The following is a 24,256-nucleotide window of genomic DNA, read 5'->3' on the forward strand; positions in this document are numbered from 1 at the left end:
TGGGGCCCGCTGACCTGCAAAAATGCAGTCAATGCCTCTGAGTCTTTAGCGGCTCTTGAGGAAATTAAAAAAGGCACTGAATGAACAGAGGCTGACCCAATATAGCAATTTGAGCTGCTTTTTCAGAAGACATACAAAGGCACAGCGAGGAGAAAACAATATATGAGAGTTGTTTTTTAAAGATATACTGAGAGAAAGCAGCTATATTATGACAGTGGACAGTCACATGTATAATCAGCTGTAAAACTGTGAAACATGGATCATTGTATGTGGACATATCTGAGGTAGATACACCCACATTAAATCAGTTTTTTTTGCTTCTTTCAATATGTTTTTCCGCTTAAACCAATTTTAAACAATATTTTCCAATTTGCTTATTTTATCTATCCCTACTTCCATTGTTGTGCAACGTTTGGTGGCACCAACCATCACTTTATGAATTACATTAAGATAAAGAACAAGCATCCATAAACATTCATCTGTTCGCATCTTGCAAATTATTTATCTTTATAAAACGGACAAGTCAAATCAAGCAATCTGATTGGTTCTTAGCCGTGATATAATGAGCGTATACCACGGGTAGAATTGTAGTTACTTTTCACAACAAGTCAGTATCCCTCCGCGTCTGAGAAAAGCTACAACCGTTACAACTGTTACATTACGTCCAACATAACCACGCGCCGAACCACGCCCCTTAACTGTGATATAATGACCATACACCACGGTCTGTCGTGAGATATTGCTTAAATATATCATATTCCATTTACTTGTATATAGACTCTTCTTGCACTATTTCTATTTTATTTGTTTAATGTCTATATATTCACGTTGCACTGTTTGAAGAGCCTGTGAATTACATTTTTCATTGCTATATCTACACTGTATGTTTATAAGACAATAAAGCCTTGAAACTTGGCTGCATTGTTTCCAAACCAGACGTTGTATTTTCGTATTATCATTTCCATGTCATTGTACTTTTCTCAAATTCCTATTGACAAATTAAGCTTCTTTTTTTTGCAGTGTGTGTGAGAGCAGACAGACAGAGAAGCCTAGTGGGCCCAGGAGAGCCCCAGGGACCCAGACACAACAATAAGCTCCTTTATTTCGGGCGGAAACTGAAGACAGACGGGGAACACCCTGTGGGCTCCTCTATATCAGAATATAGGCCTGCACGGAGACGCATTAACAATAAGATAAATAACATATTTACCGTACACATGTCAGCGCCGGGGCAAACTATGTGTAGACATGACATTGACGTCCACTGCTACACAGAGAATAGTGAGTCTCTTTAAAGACGGCTCCGTCCTTTGTGCCGTTCTAACTCTTTCTTCGTTAAATTGAACATGTAAACATCCAAACATGTTCTGCAGGTATGTGACAGAATAACTAAAGCGCCAGCAATAACAGTAGTTATAATCTCTTCTAGTCCAGGTGCCAGATGTTCCAAAAGAGGATCTGAAATTATTCTTGATGCTCAGGCAAGTAACTGAGACAGATCTTCAAGTTTCGATCTCGTTCTGGCACAGGATTTGAACTGCAGTCTCCTTCTGAGATGTTCTACACATCCATCCACCATCCTCACTTTTCAAATATGTATATATGTTCATTCATTATTCGGTAACACTTTATTTTGATAGTCCATATTTAACACTCTATAAGTCATCAGTTGACATTTAGTAGCATGTCAACAGCGTATTAACCAATATTCAACCTTACTATCTGTATATTGTGTCAACATCTTCTAAATTGACAATCAACTACTCAAAATCAATCTGTCAGTTGAAAGTCAACAGGGTCATGTCGACCATCTGTTGATAATCTGTTGAGAGTCAAGATGTCAACTAAAGATTACATTAAGCATTAGTTGATGAGCAACTTTAGAGTTTAGTTGACTATCTGTTGATCGTCAACTAATCTAGAGTTGACTATCAGTATACTTTTAGTAGGTTCTCCACTAAGCGTTTGTAGGCATGTGTTAGGACTATCCAATTAAAGTGAAACACAGTTGAGAACAGTAGAAAGTCTATAACCTATCAACACAACACATACATTCATCCACTAATTATATGCAACAGACATGGGAATAAAGCATTATGTATGTAATGTTTGAGTTAGAAACACCTGTTCCCGTTTTATTTGACTAATATATAAGATAAATACAGAAGCCTAATGCATTCATTTGAAAGGTTTTTCACAAGAACTCACAATCTACAGATAGTAAGGTTAAATATCGGTTAATAACCTGTTGCAAAACACATGTTGACAGTCAACAGACACTTTTTGTCAAATCTATAGATCAACACTTGAGATGTACCTTATATTCTACTGGCAGTTAGTTAAATGCATGTTACTTGTCTGTTGAAACAGTGTTGTTGAATGTCAACTGATGACTTGTAGAGTGTTAACTATGGACTATCAAAATAAAGTGTTACCAATTATTCTTATTTGAACAGTTACTTACCTGTATATATCTTTAATTGTATTAATCTTGTGATAATATCTACTCTACTGTTTTTCAATCTCACTCTGTTGCTGCTAAAATCCTGAAAGTTCCATTTTGTCTTATCTAATCTTAGCTTACTTTCCAAATATTGTGTATATATTGCATTTGTTAGTGAGTCAAAGCTCTAGGCCAGGGGTGCCCAACAGTGGCGGCGCTAGGGGGTGGCTACTTAGGCTCAAGCCCCGGATCTTTTCTGAAATGCCCCGAATGTTTCACTGAGAAACGTCTCGTGAGTAATGTGCAGTACCGGAGTCCAACAGAGAGGCAGCAGCTGCGGGGACAGTAGCCTGCGTATTACCCCCGCTGCGAGGTTCCGGCGCTCCCCCCCCCCGCAGATTGGGCAGGGGCGGCCCTGTAGGTAGATCACTTTGACTTGGTCATTTTAAAAGTAGCTCCCAAGCTGAAAAAGTGTGGGCACCCCTGCTCTAGGCTCACAAAAGAAGACAAATCTGAGTTTGAAAATGGTTGGATTTGAACGTTGTTGTTAGCGAAACATAATTCCTAAGGTTAGGTTAGGTTAGGTTCCGCGTAAACAGCCTCTTCAAAGAAGGATTGTTCAATCAGTCATCAATCAAAGGTTATTCGTACAGCCCAATATGACACATTTGACATTTGTCTCAGTGAACTTTACACTTTGTACAGAATATGAATAAGGCACCCTCTGTCCGTAGACCTTCACATCGGACAAGGAAACACCCCTTAAGAAACCCCCACAGTGGGAAGAAATGTTAGAAACCTTGAGGAGAGCCACAGAGTACGGACAGACATACAATATATGTCGTGTGCAAATTAAAAAGATTTACAAGGTAGTCCAAATGCTTCAAAATGCAAGTGTCTATAAATTGTTACTTCTACATGGCTTCATTAAAGTGGACCTATTATGCTATATTGGAAAAAATATACTGTAGGGCCATACCTATAAAAAACATGTCTGTTAAGTTTTTTGCTTAAAATACCAAACAGATCCCCCATTGTAGCCATGCCTCATACTGCTCTAACCCCTCTTTTGAAGCCCTGTTAGAGAAACGCGGATTTTGGGTCCTTAGCTTAAAAAAAGAATGAAAAAGAGGCGGAGCTAATGCCTGATCAGAATGCTACCGGAGATAAAGTTAAATTCTGATGTGATAAAACGCCATCCTGTTCTAAACCACATCAAAGATTCTTTCTGAAACAGTATGGAGCTCAAATGCTTTTTCTCTTGCAGGTTTATCACAAGGTGAGTTCTTTTTTTATTTCCTGCTTTTTAAAAACACATGTGTTCTCCAGTACAGGTTAGCTCTGAGTGTTAGCGAGGCTTGCTAATGTAAACAAAGACGAGATTACGTCCAAAACACGTCAGACATTGTTTCTGATAGCAACTCTCTTTGGGTCCGCCGCCGATTTGACGTCATATCTGCAGCAAATCTGTATCCGCTCGTTGTACCCCCGTTTTTAAAAGATTTGGGTACGGAGGAAAAGAGAGAGGGTTTTATTTTCTGAAGCTGCGTGAGTTCCCTGACGCACCGGGGACACATATTGATGTATGAAAGACATCACAAAGTGCATTTTGCCTGATAGGTCCCCTTTAAGTAAGGGACGTGCAGCGAGGCGGTCATTAGTGAAAAATGAACACCCGACCGGGTTGTTGCTTTCTCTTCTTAGCAACGGTCATTTATTTGCTCAGCAGCGGTGCGTTATCGAGTATTAACAACCTCTGAAACGTCAAAATTGACCAATCAGGATGGTATCTAATTAAGCCATGTAATAACAAAAAAGATATGTTCTGTTTTTCAATTGAACACAGTTTTCTAATTATGAGCTTCTACCAAACAAGCCTATTGCATTACGGACACTTTATTGGATAAACTCAATGACATAAACTTTAAAGGATATGGTTAGCTTTTAAAACACCACAATAAACTAACTGACAGTGTCCCCAGGGGAACTTTTATGGGTATGACAAACTTCAACCAAGTGCTAAAGATGGCTCAATGAAGTTGATCTAAGGACATCACATCTTAAAGTCAACACATTTAAAAAAACACATTAGAAAGTACAGAAGTACAGTAAATCCCCAAACACAAACACGCCATTCATAGAAAGAAGAGCTGATTATTGTTCCATCTCAGGCGCCTTTTATTGGCAGACCAAAAGCTGTAGTGACATGACTTCAGGGGAAGTATCTCAATGTTATTAGCTGTGACAAACTAAGATTTTGCTACCGTGCAACCTAATTTGTTTTAAAAATTAAAACGGCCTTACATTTCTGTTAAGCCAGACCATAGTAAAGGAAGCACAAACAGAGGGCTAATGGTAATCTGCTTCTAAAATGTCCAAACATAATGTACGTATCTGTCCAATACAAAGTGCCCAGCGTCCTACAAAACTTCAAAATCAACCCAAAATTCATCAAAATCAGCCCTCCAGGAGTACAAATATGGATATGTTCGGGTTAAAACTACAATTTCTGATCATAAAACATGTCAGAAATTGATTAAGCAACCTCAACATTGTTTGCATAGGTTATAATGCTAATTAATGCAATGTATGCTAATGTGAAATAGCCCTATGTGCTTGGGACCCGTACTATACATTTCTAAAATAAAACAAAGGGGTACTTAAACATTTACTGGTTCACATTGCAGGCAAGTATATTATATAAATTTAGGTTTATACATAGTCATGCTGGGACCGTGGCTATCCACTACGAACTATAATCTGGCCTATAGAGGGTTGTTTATAATGGAGGACAGTTTAGGAGGTCCCCAGAAAGATTAGGTGTCAGCAGAAGTAGAAAATACTTCTGATCTAAACTGTTAGACCAACAGATGAACTGACAAACATCGTTGGACTCCAGGGATCCAGCAGCAAGGCAGCGAACAAATACATCCGATAATATTAAGATCAACACATGACATTACCTGATAGTTAAAAAAAACATGTTGGGAACTACATTCTGGTTCCTTCTGAGAGTGACATGTTCAGATGTATATCATTCCCATGTCTGAGTACAAGTACAGAGCTGCAGTACAGATGCGGTTAGCCGATAGCTTAGCATCAATGATAGCTTAGCATGAATGCCTGACTAAGTTAATCGTAGATGGTACGGATGCCATTGATATTGTATATTGGTAGCAATCCCAAAATTCATCAAACCATTCTTTAAGGTTAACTTATTTATCTAAGAAGTTTGGATTTGTTCGAGCTAATTAAAAATGACTTTGTAATCGAAAAAACATTATTTTTTCAAGCTAGCATACCTCTCAACGACCCAAAACACACTGCACTAGTTTCCAGATATACTGCATTGCAGACATTGATAACAAGTATCCTGTCTGTTGATTTGCATATGAAGAAATACATCTACTTAAAGATATCGTTAGCAACATGGCTACCGCTAGCAGCCTGGCTAACGTTACATTGTGTAAGAGTTTAGCCGTGCTGGTGTTGGCCATGTGGGAGAAATGAAGAGTTTTCTCTCTCCGTTAACACTACAGAGCCTCCATGTTTATTCTAAGTATTTAATTTTCCCAGGGAGATTGTGACTCGGAGACAGACAGAGGGAAGGAGAAGCTAACAGGGAACCAAGATAAACGTTGATGGTGTCATTTTCCTACGGCCATTACATTGTGCCTTCAACACTTCAGCATGATAAGTTGCAGCAAAGAATGTGTCACTTTAATTATACATAACTAACATGTATTATGTTTATTTTTAGTATCTTTAATATGTTCTTAAAGGTGACATGTCATGCTTTTCCGGTTAGTACCCGTCCCCTTGTGTGTTATGAAGGTTTTTATGCATGTAAACAGTGTGCAGAGTCAAAACCCTCAAAGTACACCATGTAGCGAGTAAAACTCTAACACAGAAAATACCTCCCCAAAACGCCTCGTTGGAGATACGTCACTGTCCATTTGATTCTTCCGGGGACATCATGATGACAACGAAATGGACCAATCCGTGGAGCCGTTACGTTACATCCGCGGAGCCGTTACGTTAAGCCCCCGCTGATTGGTCCAAATTGACCAATCCACGGACTTCCTCACACACTCAGTGCAGGCAGCTCTGCTGATCTCTCCTCCCTGGCTGCAGGCTGATAACAGACAGTTGGGATCGCGGCGAAATTCTCTCTGCAGACCCGTTCTCTCTGCAGACCCATTCTCTCTGCAGACCCATTCTCTCTACAGACCCATTCTCTCTGCAGACCCATTCTCTCTGCAGACCCATTCTCTCTGCAGACCCATTCTCTCTGCAGACCCATTCTCTCTGCAGACCCATTCTCTCTACAGACCCATTCTCTCTGCAGACCCATTCTCTCTGCAGACCCGTTCTCTCTGCAGACCCGTTCTCTCTGCAGACCCATTCTCTCTGCAGACCCGTTCTCTCTGCAGACCCATTCTCTCTGCAGACCCATTCTCACTGCAGACCCGTTCTCTCTGCAGACCCATTCTCTCTGCAGACCCATTCTCTCTGCAGACCCATTCTCTCTGCAGACCCGTTCTCTCTGCAGACCCATTCTCTCTGCAGACCCATTCTCTCTGCAGACCCATTCTCTCTGCAGACCCATTCTCTCTGCAGACCCATTCTCTCTGCAGACCCGTTCTCTCTGCAGACCCATTCTCTCTGCAGACCCGTTCTCTCTGCAGACCCATTCTCTCTGCAGACCCATTCTCTCTGCAGACCCATTCTCTCTCTGCAGACCCATTCTCTCCGCAGACCCGTTCTCTCTGCAGACCCGTTCTCTCTGCAGACCCATTCTCTCTGCAGACCCATTCTCTCTGCGTTTACCAACCTTTTTCTTACTCAATATCAAGCCACACTTATTGTTTTTACTTCGGCTGTGACTTTGTGTGCTCAGGATGAGTTTGGCTGTGTTTCGCTGTGTATCGCTAAACAAGGAAATCACATCTCCACGGAGCTCAGCGCGATTCACAACGTCCCAACTGGTCCCGACCAATCGGAGCACACTGGGCTCACAGGGAGGGGGGGGCAAGAGCTGCAACGAGCCGTTTAGTGGAGAGAGTGAATACTGCTGAATACACATACTTTATAGAGATGCTGTATGCGAAACCAATGTGAGTTTGGAACATTGAACAATGTAAATCTATTATAGTAGACCTCAACAATGGAATTATGATCAGTGGAAATGGCCATGACATGTGACCTTTAAGTACAGTGCTTGCTGGAATGTAGGTCTGCATGAATCCTGGAGAACACACAGCGCTGTGGGTGTAGCGATGGTATTGCATTTATTAGTGAGTCAAAGCTCTAGGCCAGGGGTTCCCAACCTTTATTCTGCCAAAGACCGGCAGATACATTAAAAGAACATCGCGGACCGGTTGTCAATTTTAACTGATTTTAATATTTACTCACCACCAGCAGGTAGCAACAGATAGCAACTATAATATATTGATGAAAAACAGTATAATAGGCGACCTTTAAGTACAGTGTTTGCTGCAATGTATGTGTGCCTGTAGCCTGGAGAACACACAGCGCTGTGGGTGTAGCGGTGGTGCCGTGCAGCAGTCAGTAAGATGACACCAGTCTGTTTTTCCTCTCGTGAGTTTAGAGTGCTTTCACAGACAACCAGAGTCTCTCACACACACACAAAGACATGACTGCCTACAGACAGCAGCAGCTGGACGACTTACCGCTGGAGCAGTTGGAGCCCCCCCAGCCCGGCTCACACTGGCAGGTGTTAGGGGCGATGCAACGTCCGTGAACACAGCTCTCTGCACAATGAGCTGGAGGAGACAGGAAGACGGGGAAGACATCTGCATTACAAACATGTCAAGCAGGGGTGAATGAAGGACGTCTTGAATCCAGAGGTGGCAAAAGTCCACACATCCTTTACTCAAGTAGAAGTACAGATACTCGTGTTTAAAATTACTCTGGTGAAAGTAGAAGTACTGACTAAACTTCTTTACTCAAGTAAAAGTAAAGATCTTTGAAATGTACTTCAGTAAAAAGTACCCATAACTAGCAGCTGTTTTAAAGAGTACCTGACCTCCCTTTATATTAATAGAACAATAATGTCATTGTTAGCTAATGAATGTTTCCATGCTGAACAACGGCAACATGACAACGTTTCCATTGGTCCCTCTTCTTTAGAGAAGACCAGGAAATGATGGATACACGGATCGTGTTCAAATCAATAGGCACGCAATGACTCTAAAGAATAATGATCACGCATCAAACACACATTCAGACTAAAGGAACCAGCTGTTTGGGAAATGAGAGAAGTAGAAAGTACAGGTATTTGTGTTCAACATGTAAGAAGTAGAAAGTACAGGTATTTGAGTTCAACATGTAAGAAGTAGAAAGTACAGGTATTTGAGTTCAACATGTAAGAAGTAGAAAGTACAGGTATTTGAGTTCAACATGTAAGAAGTAGAAAGTACAGGTATTTGAGTTCAACATGTAAGAAGTAGAAAGTACAGGTATTTGAGTTCAACATGTAAGAAGTAGAAAGTACAGGTATTTGTGTTCAACATGAGAGAAGTAGAAAGTACAGGTATTTGTGTTCAACATGTAAGAAGTAGAAAGTACAGGTATTTGAGTTCAACATGTGAGAAGTAGAAAGTACAGGTATTTGTGTTCAACATGTAAGAAGTAGAAAGTACAGGTATTTGAGTTCAACATGTAAGAAGTAGAAAGTACAGGTATTTGTGTTCAACATGTAAGAAGTAGAAAGTACAGGTATTTGTGTTCAACATGTAAGAAGTAGAAAGTACAGGTATTTGTGTTCAACATGTAAGAAGTAGAAAGTACAGGTATTTGTGTTCAACATGTAAGAAGTCAAAGTAAAAAGTCGTCAGAAAAATAAGTAGTGGAGTAAAGTACTGATACCAGAAACATGTACTTAAGTACAGTAACGAAGTATTTGTACTCCATTACTTCCCACCTCTGGTACAGTCACAAAGACATGTCATTTTTGTTTGTCAATCTACTTATTTATCTAAATAGTTATCACCGCAACAAATCGTATTTAATTTCGTCTTAATGTACAATATTTAATTTCATATTCTGTTATTGTACATATCATATTCTATTTACATGTATATAGACTTCTTGCACTATTTTGTATTTTATTATATATATAATTTCATTGTCATTTCTACACTGTAGCTTTGTGCATATGACAATAACATCTTTGAATCTTTGAATCTTGAACAGAGCTTACTTCCGAATTCATTGCATAAAAACTTGACTTTATCCAAAATAGTATTGGACACGTTTGTTTGGAATCATGTGACTAAAGTTAGAAATAATTATATCTGAAACTCGAAACGATCTTCATTGGAAAGTACCGGGACTGTTTTTCGAAATAGCATTTTGGTTTACACTGATTTTAAAGCATTGTTTATATAAAGCATGCTTATGAAAGTGTTGCTCTCTCTTCTCTGTTTTCGTTTCTTTGCATGTAAAAATATATTACAAAAAACCCCTCTTAGCTCAGTTTTGACCCCCACCCTCTACTGAGGGAATGCTAAATGCTCCACTTTGCTCACCAGCTAGTTGTTAACTAATGTTTTCTAAAGAAGAACAACAACTTCAAAGCAGTTTCGGAAATTGTGATGAATAGCAGCCAGACACACTGACTCCATCCACAGCAACATTCACAGAGTTTAACGTTAATGCGATTTGATTTCCGTTACTATCCGACACCCATCTGGAAAAGCCCTGTTTCCTCAAAGATCAGTCATATCCTCCTTCAGAGAATTTCTGCGAGAAACATGTGATATTTGCTTATACAAGAGAGCCTTTTCAATCCAACATAAATGTCCCTGTGATCTCCCGGGGTGTTATCACAGCCCTGTGCATGTATCAAACTGTGGTCTCCGCCAAAGCACACTTATATTAGGACTTTTATCGCCGTCCTCCATCAGAACAGCAGGCCGTGGTGAACATCATGATTTCTTATACTGTTGCCGCTCAACAACAGTTGTTGTTTTTGCCAACGGCCAGAGGGGCTTCACACCTGTTACTGCCTTCTGGCTGCTGACAGGGAGAGAGGGTGGGGGGGGGGGGGGGGGGGGACAGTAGCCTCATTGGCCACTGAAGTGACTAATATAATGACTTTTCTGACGAGTGAAAGTTATTCAGTCGTAACCTGTTTCCCACTTTCCCCATAATGTGGAGGCAGTGTATATCCACCGTGTGCTGACTGCAGAGATGGAAAAAGTACAAATCCTTTACTCAAGTAGAAGTACAGATACTCGTGTTTAAAAATACTCTGGTGAAAGTAGAAGTACTGACTAAACTTCTTTACTCAAGTGAAAGTAAAGAGGCTTTGAAATGTACTTAAAAGTACCCATAACTAGCAGCTGCTTTAAAGAGTACCTGACCTCCCTTTATATTAATAGAACAATAATGTCATTGTTAGCTAATGAATGTTTCCATGCTGAACAACGGCAACATGACAACGTTTCCATTGGTCCCTCTTCTTTAGAGAAGACCAGGAAATGATGGATACACGGATCGTGTTCAAATCAATAGGCACGCAATGACTCTAAAGAATAATGATCACGCATCAAACACACATTCAGACTAAAGGAACCAGCTGTTTGGAAAATGAGAGAAGTAGAAAGTACAGGTATTTGAGTTCAACATGTAAGAAGTAGAAAGTACAGGTATTTGAGTTCAACATGTAAGAAGTAGAAAGTACAGGTATTTGAGTTCAACATGGAAGAAGTAGAAAGTACAGGTATTTGGGTTCAACATGTAAGAAGTAGAAAGTACAGGTATTTGAGTTCAACATGTAAGAAGTAGAAAGTACAGGTATTTGAGTTCAACATGTAAGAAGTAGAAAGTACAGGTATTTGTGTTCAACATGTAAGAAGTAGAAAGTACAGGTATTTGAGTTCAACATGTAAGAAGTAGAAAGTACAGGTATTTGGGTTCAACATGTAAAACTTGAAAGTACAGGTATTTGTGTTCAACATGTAAGAAGTAGAAAGTACAGGTATTTGAGTTCAACATGTGAGAAGTAGAAAGTACAAGTATTTGAGTTCAACATGTGAGAAGTAGAAAGTACAGGTATTTGAGTTCAACATGTAAGAAGTAGAAAGTACAGGTATTTAGGTTCAACATGTAAAACTTGAAAGTACAGGTATTTGTGTTCAACATGTAAGAAGTAGAAAGTACAGGTATTTGTGTTCAACATGTAAGAAGTAGAAAGTACAGGTATTTGTGTTCAACATGTAAGAAGTAGAAAGTACAGGTATTTGAGTTCAACATGTAAGAAGTAGAAAGTACAGGTATTTGGGTTCAACATGTAAGAAGTAGAAAGTACAGGTATTTGTGTTCAACATGTAAGAAGTAGAAAGTACAGGTATTTGTGTTCAACATGTAAGAAGTAGAAAGTACAGGTATTTGGGTTCAACATGTAAAACTTGAAAGTACAGGTATTTGTGTTCAACATGTAAGAAGTAGAAAGTACAGGTATTTGAGTTCAACATGTGAGAAGTAGAAAGTACAAGTATTTGAGTTCAACATGTGAGAAGTAGAAAGTACAGGTATTTGAGTTCAACATGTAAGAAGTAGAAAGTACAGGTATTTGAGTTCAACATGTAAGAAGTAGAAAGTACAGGTATTTGAGTTCAACATGTAAGAAGTAGAAAGTACAGGTATTTGTGTTCAACATGTAAGAAGTAGAAAGTACAGGTATTTGTGTTCAACATGTAAGAAGTAGAAAGTACAGGTATTTGAGTTCAACATGTAAGAAGTAGAAAGTACAGGTATTTGGGTTCAACATGTAAGAAGTAGAAAGTACAGGTATTTGTGTTCAACATGTAAGAAGTAGAAAGTACAGGTATTTGTGTTCAACATGTAAGAAGTAGAAAGTACAGGTATTTGAGTTCAACATGTAAGAAGTAGAAAGTACAGGTATTTGGGTTCAACATGTAAGAAGTAGAAAGTACAGGTATTTGAGTTCAACATGTAAGAAGTAGAAAGTACAGGTATTTGTGTTCAACATGTAAGAAGTAGAAAGTACAGGTATTTGTGTTCAAAATGTAAGAAGTAGAAAGTACAGGTATTTGTGTTCAACATGTAAGAAGTAGAAAGTACAGGTATTTGTGTTCAACATGTAAGAAGTAGAAAGTACAGGTATTTGTGTTCAACATGTAAGAAGTAGAAAGTACAGGTATTTGTGTTCAAAATGTAAGAAGTAGAAAGTACAGGTATTTGTGTTCAACATGTAAGAAGTAGAAAGTACAGGTATTTGAGTTCAACATGCAAGAAGTAGAAAGTACAGGTATTTGAGTTCAACATGTAAGAAGTAGAAAGTTCAGGTATTTGTGTTCAACATGTGAGAAGTAGAAAGTACAGGTATTTGTGTTCAACATGCAAGAAGTAGAAAGTACAGGTATTTGAGTTCAACATGTAAGAAGTAGAAAGTTCAGGTATTTGTGTTCAACATGTGAGAAGTAGAAAGTACAGGTATTTGTGTTCAACATGTAAGAAGTAGAAAGTACAGGTATTTGTGTTCAACATGTGAGAAGTAGAAAGTACAGGTATTTGTGTTCAACATGTAAGAAGTAGAAAGTACAGGTATTTGTGTTCAACATGTAAGAAGTAGAAAGTACAGGTATTTGTGTTCAACATGTAAGAAGTAGAAAGTACAGGTATTTGTGTTCAACATGTGAGAAGTAGAAAGTACAGGTATTTGTGTTCAACATGTAAGAAGTAGAAGTACATGTATTTGTGTTCAACATGTAAGAAGTAGAAAGTACAGGTATTTGTGTTCAACATGTAAGAAGTAGAAAGTACAGGTATTTGAGTTCAACATGTAAGAAGTAGAAAGTACAGGTATTTGTGTTCAACATGTAAGAAGTAGAAAGTACAGGTATTTGAGTTCAACATGTAAGAAGTAGAAAGTACAGGTATTTGTGTTCAACATGTGAGAAGTAGAAAGTACAGGTATTTGTGTTCAACATGTAAGAAGTAGAAAGTTCAGGTATTTGAGTTCAACATGTAAGAAGTAGAAAGTACAGGTATTTGTGTTTAACATGTGAGAAGTAGAAAGTACAGGTATTTGTGTTCAACATGTAAGAAGTAGAAAGTACAGGTATTTGAGTTCAACATGTAAGAAGTAGAAAGTACAGGTATTTGTGTTTACATGTGAGAAGTAGAAAGTACAGGTATTTGTGTTCAACATGTAGAAGTAGAAAGTACAGGTATTTGAGTTCAACATGTAAGAAGTAGAAAGTACAGGTATTTGTGTTCAACATGTGAGAAGTAGAAAGTACAGGTATTTGTGTCCAACATGTAAGAAGTAGAAAGTACAGGTATTTGTGTAAAACATGTAAGAAGTAGAAAGTACAGGTATTTGAGTTCAACATATGAGAAGTAGAAAGTACAGGTATTTGTGTTCAACATGTAAGAAGTAGAAAGTACAGGTATTTGTGTTCAACATGTAAGAAGTAGAAAGTACAGGTATTTGTGTTCAACATGTAAGAAGTAGAAAGTACAGGTATTGAGTTCAACATGTAAGAAGTAGAAAGTACGGTATTTGTGTTTCAACATGTAAGAAGTAGAAAAGTACAGGTATTTGAGTTAACATGTGACGAAAGTAGAAAGTACAGGTATTTGAGTTCAACATGTAAAGAAGTAGGAAAGTACAGGGTATTTGAGTTCAACATGTAAGAAGTAGAAAGTACAGTTATTTGAGTTCAACATGTGAAGAAGTAGAAAGTACAGGTAATTTGAGTTCACAATGTGAGAAGTTAGAAAGTACAGGTATTTGAGTCAACATGTAAGAAGTAGAAAAGTACAGGTATTTGTGTTCAACATGTAAGAAGTAGTTCGACAGTACAGGTATTTTGATGTTCAACATGTAAGAAGTAGAAGAAGTACACAGGTATTTGAGTTCAACATGTGTAAGAAGTAAGAAAGTAGGTCATTTTGAGTCAACCTGTAAGAAGTAGAAGAAGTTACATGTATTTGAGTGTTCAACATGTTGAAGTAGAAAGTACAGGTATTTGAGTTCAACATGTAAGAAGTAGAAAGTACAGGTATTTGAGTTCAACATGTAAGAAGTAGAAAGTACAGGTATTTGTGTTCAACATGTGAGAAGTAGAAAGTACAGGTATTTGTGTTCAACATGTAAGAAGTAGAAAGTACAGGTATTTGAGTTCAACATGTAAGAAGTAGAAAGTACAGATATTTGAGTTCAACATGTAAGAAGTAGAAAGTACAGGTATTTGAGTTCAACATGTAAGAAGTAGAAAGTACAGGTATTTGAGTTCAACATGTAAGAAGTAGAAAGTACAGGTATAGGTATTTGTGTTCAACATGTAAGAAGTAGAAAGTACAGGTATTTGAGTTCACATGTAAGAAGTAGAAAAGTACAGGTATTTGAGTTCAACATGTAAGAAGTAGAAAGTACAGGTATTGTGTTCAACATGTGAGAAGTAGAAAGTACAGGTATTTGTGTTCAACATGTGAGAAGTAGAAAGTACAGGTATTTGAGTTCAACATGTAAGAAGTAGAAAGTACAGGTATTTGAGTTCAACATGTAAGAAGTAGAAGTACAGGTATTTGAGTTCAACATGTAAGAAGTAGAAAGTACAGGTATTTGAGTTCAACATGTGAGAAGTAGAAAGTACAGGTATTTGAGTTCAACATGTAAGAAGTAGAAAGTACAGGTATTTGTGTTCAACATGTAAGAAGTAGAAAGTACAGGTATTTGTGTTCAACATGTAAGAAGTAGAAAGTACAGGTATTTGAGTTCAACATGTAAGAAGTAGAAAGTACAGGTATTTGTGTTCAACATGTAAGAAGTAGAAAGTTCAGGTATTTGAGTTCAACATGTAAGAAGTAGAAAGTACAGGTATTTGTGTTCAACATGTAAGAAGTAGAAAGTACAGGTATTTGAGTTCAACATGTAAGAAGTAGAAAGTACAGGTATTTGAGTTCAACATGTAAGAAGTAGAAAGTACAGGTATTTGTGTTCAACATGTGAGAAGTAGAAAGTACAGGTATTTGTGTTCAACATGTAAGAAGTAGAAAGTACAGGTATTTGAGTTCAACATGTAAGAAGTAGAAAGTACAGATATTTGAGTTCAACATGTAAGAAGTAGAAAGTACAGGTATTTGAGTTCAACATGTAAGAAGTAGAAAGTACAGGTATTTGTGTTCAACATGTAAGAAGTAGAAAGTACAGGTATTTGAGTTCAACATGTAAGAAGTAGAAAGTACAGGTATTTGTGTTCAACATGTGAGAAGTAGAAGTACAGGTATTTGTGTTCAACATGTAAGAAGTAGAAAGTACAGGTATTTGTGTTCAACATGTAAGAAGTAGAAAGTACAGGTATTTGAGTTCAACATGTGAGAAGTAGAAAGTACAGGTATTGTGTTCAACATGTAAGAAGTAGAAAGTACAGGTATTTGAGTTCAACATGTAAGAAGTAGAAAGTACAGGTATTTGAGTTCAACATGTGAGAAGTAGAAAGTACAGGTATTTGTGTTCAACATGTAAGAAGTAGAAAGTACAGGTATTTGAGTTCAACATGTAAGAAGTAGAAAGTACAGGTATTTGAGTTCAACATGTGAGAAGTAGAAAGTACAGGTATTTGTGTTCAACATGTAAGAAGTAGAAAGTACAGGTATTTGTGTTCAACATGTAAGAAGTAGAAAGTACAGGTATTTGAGTTCAACATGTGAGAAGTAGAAAGTACAGGTATTTGTGTTCAACATGTAAGAAGTAGAAAGTACAGGTATTTGTGTTCAACATGTAAGAAGTAGAAAGTACAGGTATTTGGGTTCAACATGTAAGAAGTAGAAAGTACAGGTATTTGTGTTCAACATGTAAGAAGTAGAAAGTACAGGTATTTGAGTTCAACATGTAAGAAGTAGAAAGTACAGGTATTTGTGTTCAACATGTAAGAAGTAGAAAGTACAGGTATTTGTGTTCAAAATGTAAGAAGTAGAAAGTACAGGTATTTGTGTTCAACATGTAAGAAGTAGAAAGTACAGGTATTTGTGTTCAACATGTAAGAAGTAGAAAGTACAGGTATTTGAGTTCAACATGTGAGAAGTAGAAAGTACAGGTATTTGGGTTCAACATGTAAGAAGTAGAAAGTACAGGTATTTGTGTTCAACATGTAAGAAGTAGAAAGTACAGGTATTTGAGTTCAACATGTAAGAAGTAGAAAGTACAGGTATTTGTGTTCAACATGTAAGAAGTAGAAAGTACAGGTATTTATGTTCAAAATGTAAGAAGTAGAAAGTACAGGTATTTGTGTTCAACATGTAAGAAGTAGAAAGTACAGGTATTTATGTTCAAAATGTAAGAAGTAGAAAGTACAGGTATTTGAGTTCAACATGTAAGAAGTCAAAGTAAAAAGTCGTCAGAAAAATAAGTAGTGGAGTAAAGTACTGATACCAGAGAAATGTACTTAAGTATTGTAACAAAGTATTTGTACTCCACTACTTCCCACCTCTTGCTGACTATGACTGAGAGCCATACACTACAAAAACTTGAAATGTTTCGAAGTATTTTTGTCTAATATCGAGTAAGAATATGTCTTTCCTCTTGATGATATAAGACCTAACTTAAGAAGTAACAGTGCAGGCTATTGTTTTTGGAAAATGAATCTTAAGTATCTTGTTAAGCCAAAGACTCTGTTTTCAGTTTGAACGTTTATTGTTTTACATTTTAATTGGAAAATTACCAACATCAGAAAAGGTTTGAGCGTTTCTGGCTTGTTCTGTAACATTTCCTGATCCTACTAAAAAATGAAATTCAAAAAAAGATTTCACAGCTTGTGCATTTTCCGCACTATATGACCAGACTCTTCACATCAAAAACGTAATAATTATTGTCCGTTTGTGTTTTAATCATTCATTTAAAGTGACTGCTGCTGAGTGTGTGGAGAAACTCACGTGCACAGATCTCTCCATTCTCGTTGAAGCCCGGGCAGCACTGGGACTTTCTCCGGTACATCGTCTTAGTTCCTCTCCGATAGGCTGTCCGATAGCTCACCCTGACAGGAAGTGAGGTCACACACAGGATCAGACAGTGAAGGAAGTTATACTTAAAGGTTCCCTATTATACTGTTTTTCATCAATATATTATAGGTCTCAGATATATACAAAACATGTCTCTGAAGTGTTTGGTTACCTTGGTTGGTGATTGGCTAATGGTTACACAAGCCATTATGACATCATAAAGTGGCCAAAATCTGATCACCTCGTTTTCAGACAGGTTTTTATAGAAATGGATCAAAAAGAGAGAGAATCTTTGTTCCTGAAACTTTCAGAGTCTCTTTCCACAGAGGGGACACATGTTGATATAGAAGAGACATGAAGAAGAGGGGACACATATTGATGTAGAAGAGACATGAAGAAGAGGGGACACATGTTGATGTAGAAGAGACATGAAGAAGAGGGGACACATATTGATGTAGAAGAGACATGAAGAAGAGGGGACACATATTGATGTAGAAGAGACATGAAGAAGAGGGGACACATGTTGATGTAGAAGAGACATGAAGAAGAGGGGACACATGTTGATGTAGAAGAGACATGAAGAAGAGGGGACACATGTTTGATGTAGAAGAGACATGAAGAAGAGGGGACACATGTTGATGTAGAAGAGACATGAAGAAGAGGGGACACATGTTGATGTAGAAGAGACATGAAGAAGAGGGGACACATGTTGATGTAGAAGAGACATGAAGAAGAGGGCACACATGTTGATGTAGAAGAGACATGAAGAAGAGGGGACACATGTTGATGTAGAAGAGACATGAAGAAGAGGGGACACATGTTGATGTAGAAGAGACATGAAGAAGAGGGGACACATGTTGATGTAAAAGAGACATGAAGAAGAGGGGACACATGTTGATGAAGAAGAGACATGAAGAAGAGGGGACACATGTTGATGTAGAAGAGACATGAAGAAGAGGGGATACATGTTGATGTAGAAGAGACATGAAGAAGAGGGGACACATGTTGATGTAGAAGAGACATGAAGAAGAGGGGACACATGTTGATGTAGAAGAGACATGAGGAAGTGGATTTTGCATAATAGGTGACCTTTAAGTCAATTTCTGTCCTGATGAAGACACTTTGAGGCCTAAAGGAGTCTGTGTCAAATGCATAAATCTGAATGTATCATGAACAGTAGCTCACCACTCTGCCCTCTTTCTGCTTTTTCCCTGAAATGTTTTTGAACGTTTTCACCCAGGTTCAATCAGCTGATCCCACCTCAGTGCGGTTGCTAACACACAACACCATCAGCTGACGGCATCGGAACCACAACGACTGTGTACAGTTGAAAAGTTCACCATGACTTTGAAAGTATGTATTAATATAGTGTTATATTATATATACTGTATCTCACATTGCTCAATATATACATTTGCAGTTAAACAATGTAATAACTGGCGACTAGTTCACTACTCTATATATGTTCAGTACATTTTATAATGCTGCTACTAGTTTACTTGGAACTGTATTTATTAAATTTTTATTTAATTCATATTTGCTTGCATCTTTATTTAAATTTAATTTATTTTTCATTTGATCGGCACCGTCCCCTTCGTTGTTAACAATTCAAGGCAACACCATTTATTTCAGATTGTTTTATACACTGAGTAGCCTCTTAATGCAGTCCAATACAACAGTACAATACACTCAGTTGTTTATAAGACTACTTTACTATTGCCCAGTACGCTTTGACAAATGCTTATCGTTCATATTGCATTTGAGTGGTTTGATATAAAAATGATAATGAATATAACGATACTTGTCTCTTGGAAACACGCCTGAGTTGCCTGTATTAGTTCAACTTCATTCACACTACAGCTCGTAAGGAGGCTGCATGATAACAACAGCTTTTACGTCTGTTTATATTAAGGGAAGTGAGATTGTTCTCATTGTTAAGTCTAAAAATTGCAAGTGCATTTAGATGTGTGCATTAAGCATTACCATATGTTGCCTGACTCGAACAACAAGTATAAAAATCACTGTGGTACGATTTGGAAAATGGTTCACAGGTGGTCGGAGTATACTGTAATACATAGCATGCAACAACAATGGTATGTTCCACACACACACACACACACACACACACACACACACACACACACACACACACACACACACACACACACACACACACACACACACACACACACACACACACACACACACACACACACACACACACACCACACACACACACACACACACACACACACACACACACACACACACACACACACACACACACACACACACACACACACACAGTGTATCAGGGCCTCACCTGTGTCGCGTGCACTTAAACCAGTTGAGGAGGTCGCTGCAGCTGGCGTAATAAATCTGATCAAAGGGGTGGGCGTACGACTCCTGCACCGTCACCGAGTAACTGCAAGAGAGAAAGAGAGTCAGGTCACTGTGTGTGTGTGTGTGTGTGTGTGTGTGTGTGTGTGTGTGTGTGTGTGTGTGTGTGTGTGTGTGAGTGTGTGTGTGTGAGATATTGTGAATAAAGCCTTTGAATCTTTAGTTATTGAACTGTCAGGGAAAGACACCTATAAGAAATCTCCACTGCCTCTTGTTTAAAATGCTGCTCTCTGACATCAAGTGTGTGTGAGAGAGAGAGAGAGAGAGAGAGAGAGAGAGAGAGAGAGAGAGAGAGAGAGAGAGAGAGAGAGAGAGGAGAGAGAGAGAGAGAGAGAGAGAGAGAGAGAGGAGAGAGAGAGAGAGAGAGAGAGACTTCAATAATCGTGCAAATCAATACTTTTTTAGGGTTAAAAAGTACGACTGCCTCTTGAACCCCTATTAACACAGGCTCTTTGGAGGCATGCATTTCACTTCAGTTACATATTATATCTCTTATGGCTCATTTATTTCATTATTGGTTGTTTATTTCTGTTGGTTCCACTTTTAATCTAGCTCAAATCTGCTCTATTATTCAGTCTGATTAGTATTAAAAAGAGAAAGCCACGTTGAATAAAAGGGATATACCGTTTTGTTTGCTATGTTGATTCCATTATTGAATCACCTGTAATTTATACATTTGCTGTCAACTTGTATCAGTGAAACTTGGGCTAAATTAAAGGTCCCATGTCATGCTTTTCAGGTTATTACCCGTCCTCTTGTGAGTTATGAAGGTTTTTCTGTATGTAAACGGTCTGCAGAGTCACAAACCCTCAAAGTACACCCTGTAGCGAGTAAAACTCTAACACAGAAAAGACCTGTCTATGCTGCCCCAGAACGCCTCGTTGGACATTTTTATTTTTCCATTTGGTTCTTCCAGGAACCAAAATGGACCAATCCGCGGAGCCCCTCACACCCCAGGATCCCTTGGCTAACTAACAGGGAGTCCCATTGACTTGCATAGAGCTCCCTGGTTGGTAATAGACGAGTTGGGATGGCGGATAAATGCTCTCCGCAGACCCATTCTCACAGCGTTACAAACCTTTTTCTTTCTCAATATCAAGCCACACTTATTGTTTTTACTTCGGCTGTGAGTGTTTGTGTGTGCTCAGGATGAGTTTCGCGCTGTCTCGCTGTATCACCGACCCGGAAACCACACCAGTAAGCCAGCTCACTGAGCAGCGAGCCTCGCAACGTCCCGACCAATCAGAGCACAGTGGGCTCATAGGGAGGGGGGGGGGGGGGCAGGAGCTCCAACAAGCCGTTTAGGACAGAGAGTGAATACACATACTATACAGAGATGCTGTATGAGAAACCAATGTGAGTTTGGAACATTACACAATATAAATATATTCTAGTAGACCTCAACAATGGAGTTATGATCAGTAGAAATGGCCATGACATGGGACCTTTCACACATTGTTCTTGATTGATGGATCTTACATTTGATCAGATATCAGACACTGTGAAAAAAAGCCTTCAAATGAACCTTAACCCAAAGACATTCATTTTACAGTAATATAGGATCATTTTAGTGTTTGATAAATGACCTAAACTGCTTGTAAAAGAAATACAATTAATCTTCTGATAACTGGCGATTCATAATGTCCTCACATAAAAGCCAATGTTAGGATCATTTCATAGTAAGCGCTGCTTTTATTTGAGATGCATCCATCAATTTAGACCTGAACAAATCAAAACCTCACTGCAATCTGTCGTTTTTAGAATGTGAATAAGATTCTTTGTTGCTTGGACATGGTGACGGAAGAAAATGCCTCAGGGTTGTAATTCAATTAACATTTTAACAAACTGAACTGGTCTTTTTTGAAAACGTCAGAGGAAATTAATAAGAAATGGAAAGTCCACAAGATAAAGCGTTACCAATGACTTCATGACTTGCTTCCAGGCCTATATCATAAGGCCTGGAAGCACGTAATGAAGGAATTTGCTTTTTCAGCCTTTTATAATGTGGTTTTCTAACGAATCTGGGCAAAAAACTTTTTAAAAGGTAAAATGTTTTCTTTGTTAAGGCTAACACCAGACTTACATTTAAAGCTAAGCTAATGTTCTGCTTTGTAATGTTGACTGACTGCTTATTTTGTTGGGCAAATAAATTAAATCGCTTGGTGTCTTCCCTCTCTCTTGTCTTCAACAACAACACATGTAGGCTCTGTGTGTGTGTGTGTGTGTGTGTGTGTGTGTGTGTGTGTGTGTGTGTGTGTGTGTGTGTGTGTGTGTGTGTGTGTGTGTGTGTGTGCAGCTGTTCCTCAGATTAGTCCGTGAAAGGCAATATAGCTGGGAAATGTGCCTCCACTTTACTAAGAAATATCAGAGTATAATTTCACTAATTAGCACTTTGTCTCATGTCTGTTTTATCTGTATCCAAGCAGAAACGAGATACAACATGCTATTAAGAATGTGAATCAGGAGCTTTAGATGTGTTGGTAGAAGCACATATTAACCTAGCAGTTAGCTAGCTTCGAGTCTTTATGCTAAGCTAGGCTAACCGTGTCCTGACTGTCATCCTTAAAAGGAATTCAGACTGAAAACAGCCATGCTTTAAGACAGCAGGGGGGGTTTGTTGGTAAGGTCGGGGTCTTAAGGTACCAGAGAGACAATGAACTACAATGTAGGAAGTTCACTTGTAACACAGTGCCATATTAAATGTCAAAAAGGTGCCGAAACACTGGGAAAGTAGCAGCCTAAGTACCACAGGGGCATCAACAATTCAAAGGGCAAACAGAAATAATTTGACGTTGTAGGAACAAAGTAATCCACAGAGAATACTGATCTAATTGCGGGCCAAAAAAACGGACTTGATTGATATTGAACTTTAATCTGTTGACTGTTTTTAAATCTCGTTAAAAAACCCACTTGTTCTCCCATGCTTTTGCAGACCACGTATATTACTGTGCGATATAAATAAAGTTGGATTGGAGTGGTTTTGATGTGGTTGTCTCTTAGGTTTTCGATTTCCTTATTGCACATTTCCATGACATTCAAAATCAGAGTGTAACAAATGCTTATCAGGTGAAATGCTTTTAAAGAAATTGGTACTGTGACCCACCTCTCCCAGTGGCTGCAGACGTTGGGGTCCTCCAGGTTGAGGGAGGAGGTGATGCACGGCAGGAAGCAGAGGGCCAGGGCCAGAGTGAGGGTGCTGTGGCAGAGCGACGACATGGCCATCTCACGCAGAGCTGCACCTGCACACAGGAGAAGACACAAGGTTTCAGCTTCAACTGATATAGAAATAGAAAAAAATACATATAATTGAATTAGTCGTTTAGTAAAGTACTTAAAATGTTGCTTTAAAAAGACAAAATGTGTGTCAGATGTGGGACAGAGTACAGTGTATCTCAAGTCTTTGCTATTCAATCTTAACATCTATTAAAATATCTTAGCAATTTATAAAATATATGGGATTAATTACTGTATAATGAGTGTTGATTCGTGTTGATCAGGTGAGCATTTTATATTTTTCAATAATTTCAATTATGACCCCATACCTGCAAAACTATTACCTTTACTGCGAACAGGGTAATTTTAGCATGCTAACAAGCAATGATGGTAATTGTTAAACCTGCTAAACATCACTATTGACAATGAAAATGAATGTGTGTGTGTGTCTGTGTGTAGCAGCCAGTAAGAGTGAACTGTGTGTGTGTGTGTGTGTGTGTGTGTGTGTGTGTGTGTGTGTGTGTATATGTATATAGCAGCCAGTAAGAGGTGAACTCCTACTGTGTGTGTGCGTGTGTGTGGCCAGTAAGAGGTTAACTCCTACTGTGTGTGTGTGTGACGTGTGTGTGTGACGTGTGTGTGTGTGTGTGTGTGTGTGTGTGTGTGTGTGTGTGTGTGTGGCAGCCAGTAAGAGTTAACTCCTACTGTGTGTGTGTGTGTGTGTGTGTGTGTGTGTGTGTGTGTATGTATATAGCAGCCAGTAAGAGGTGAACTCCTACTGTGTGTGTGCGTGTGTGTGTGTGTGTGTGTGTGGCCAGTAAGAGGTTAACTCCTACTGTGTGTGTGTGACGTGTGTGTGTGTGTGACGTGTGTGTGTGTGTGTGGCAGCCAGTAAGAGTGAACTCTGTGTGTGTGTGTGTGTGTGTGTGTGTGTGTGTGTGTGTGTGTGTATAGCAGCCAGTAAAAGGTGAACTCCTACTGTATGTGTGTGTGTGTGTGTGTGTGTGTGTGTGTGTGTGTGTGGCCAGTAAAAGGTTAACTCCTACTGTGTGTGTGTGTGTGTGTGTGTGTGTGTGTGTGTGTGTGTGTGTGTGTGTGTGTGGCAGCCAGTAAGAGTTAACTCCTACTGTGTGTGTGTGTGTGTGTGTGTGTGTGTGTGTGTGTGTGTGTGTGTGTGTGTGTGTGTGTGTGTATATTCGAGGA

The 24,256-nt window shown here is 38.6% G+C and overlaps 1 protein-coding gene across 1 annotated transcript in view; it reads right to left on the reverse strand.

Annotated features, from left to right (window-relative positions):
• The window catches only part of megf10 (multiple EGF-like-domains 10), a 71,218-nt gene extending 48,126 nt beyond the window's left edge, over window positions 1–23,092 (reverse strand). The window contains 4 exon segments of the mRNA XM_034202008.1: window positions 8,137–8,229; window positions 17,375–17,475; window positions 19,764–19,865; window positions 22,944–23,092. Coding sequence (XP_034057899.1) covers window positions 8,137–8,229; window positions 17,375–17,475; window positions 19,764–19,865; window positions 22,944–23,062 — 415 coding nt within the window. The 5' untranslated portion in view covers window positions 23,063–23,092.
• Window positions 23,093–24,256: the final 1,164 nt, after the last annotated feature.

Source organism: Gymnodraco acuticeps, unplaced genomic scaffold, assembly GCF_902827175.1.
Source record: "Gymnodraco acuticeps unplaced genomic scaffold, fGymAcu1.1, whole genome shotgun sequence".
NCBI lineage: Eukaryota > Metazoa > Chordata > Actinopteri > Perciformes > Bathydraconidae > Gymnodraco > Gymnodraco acuticeps.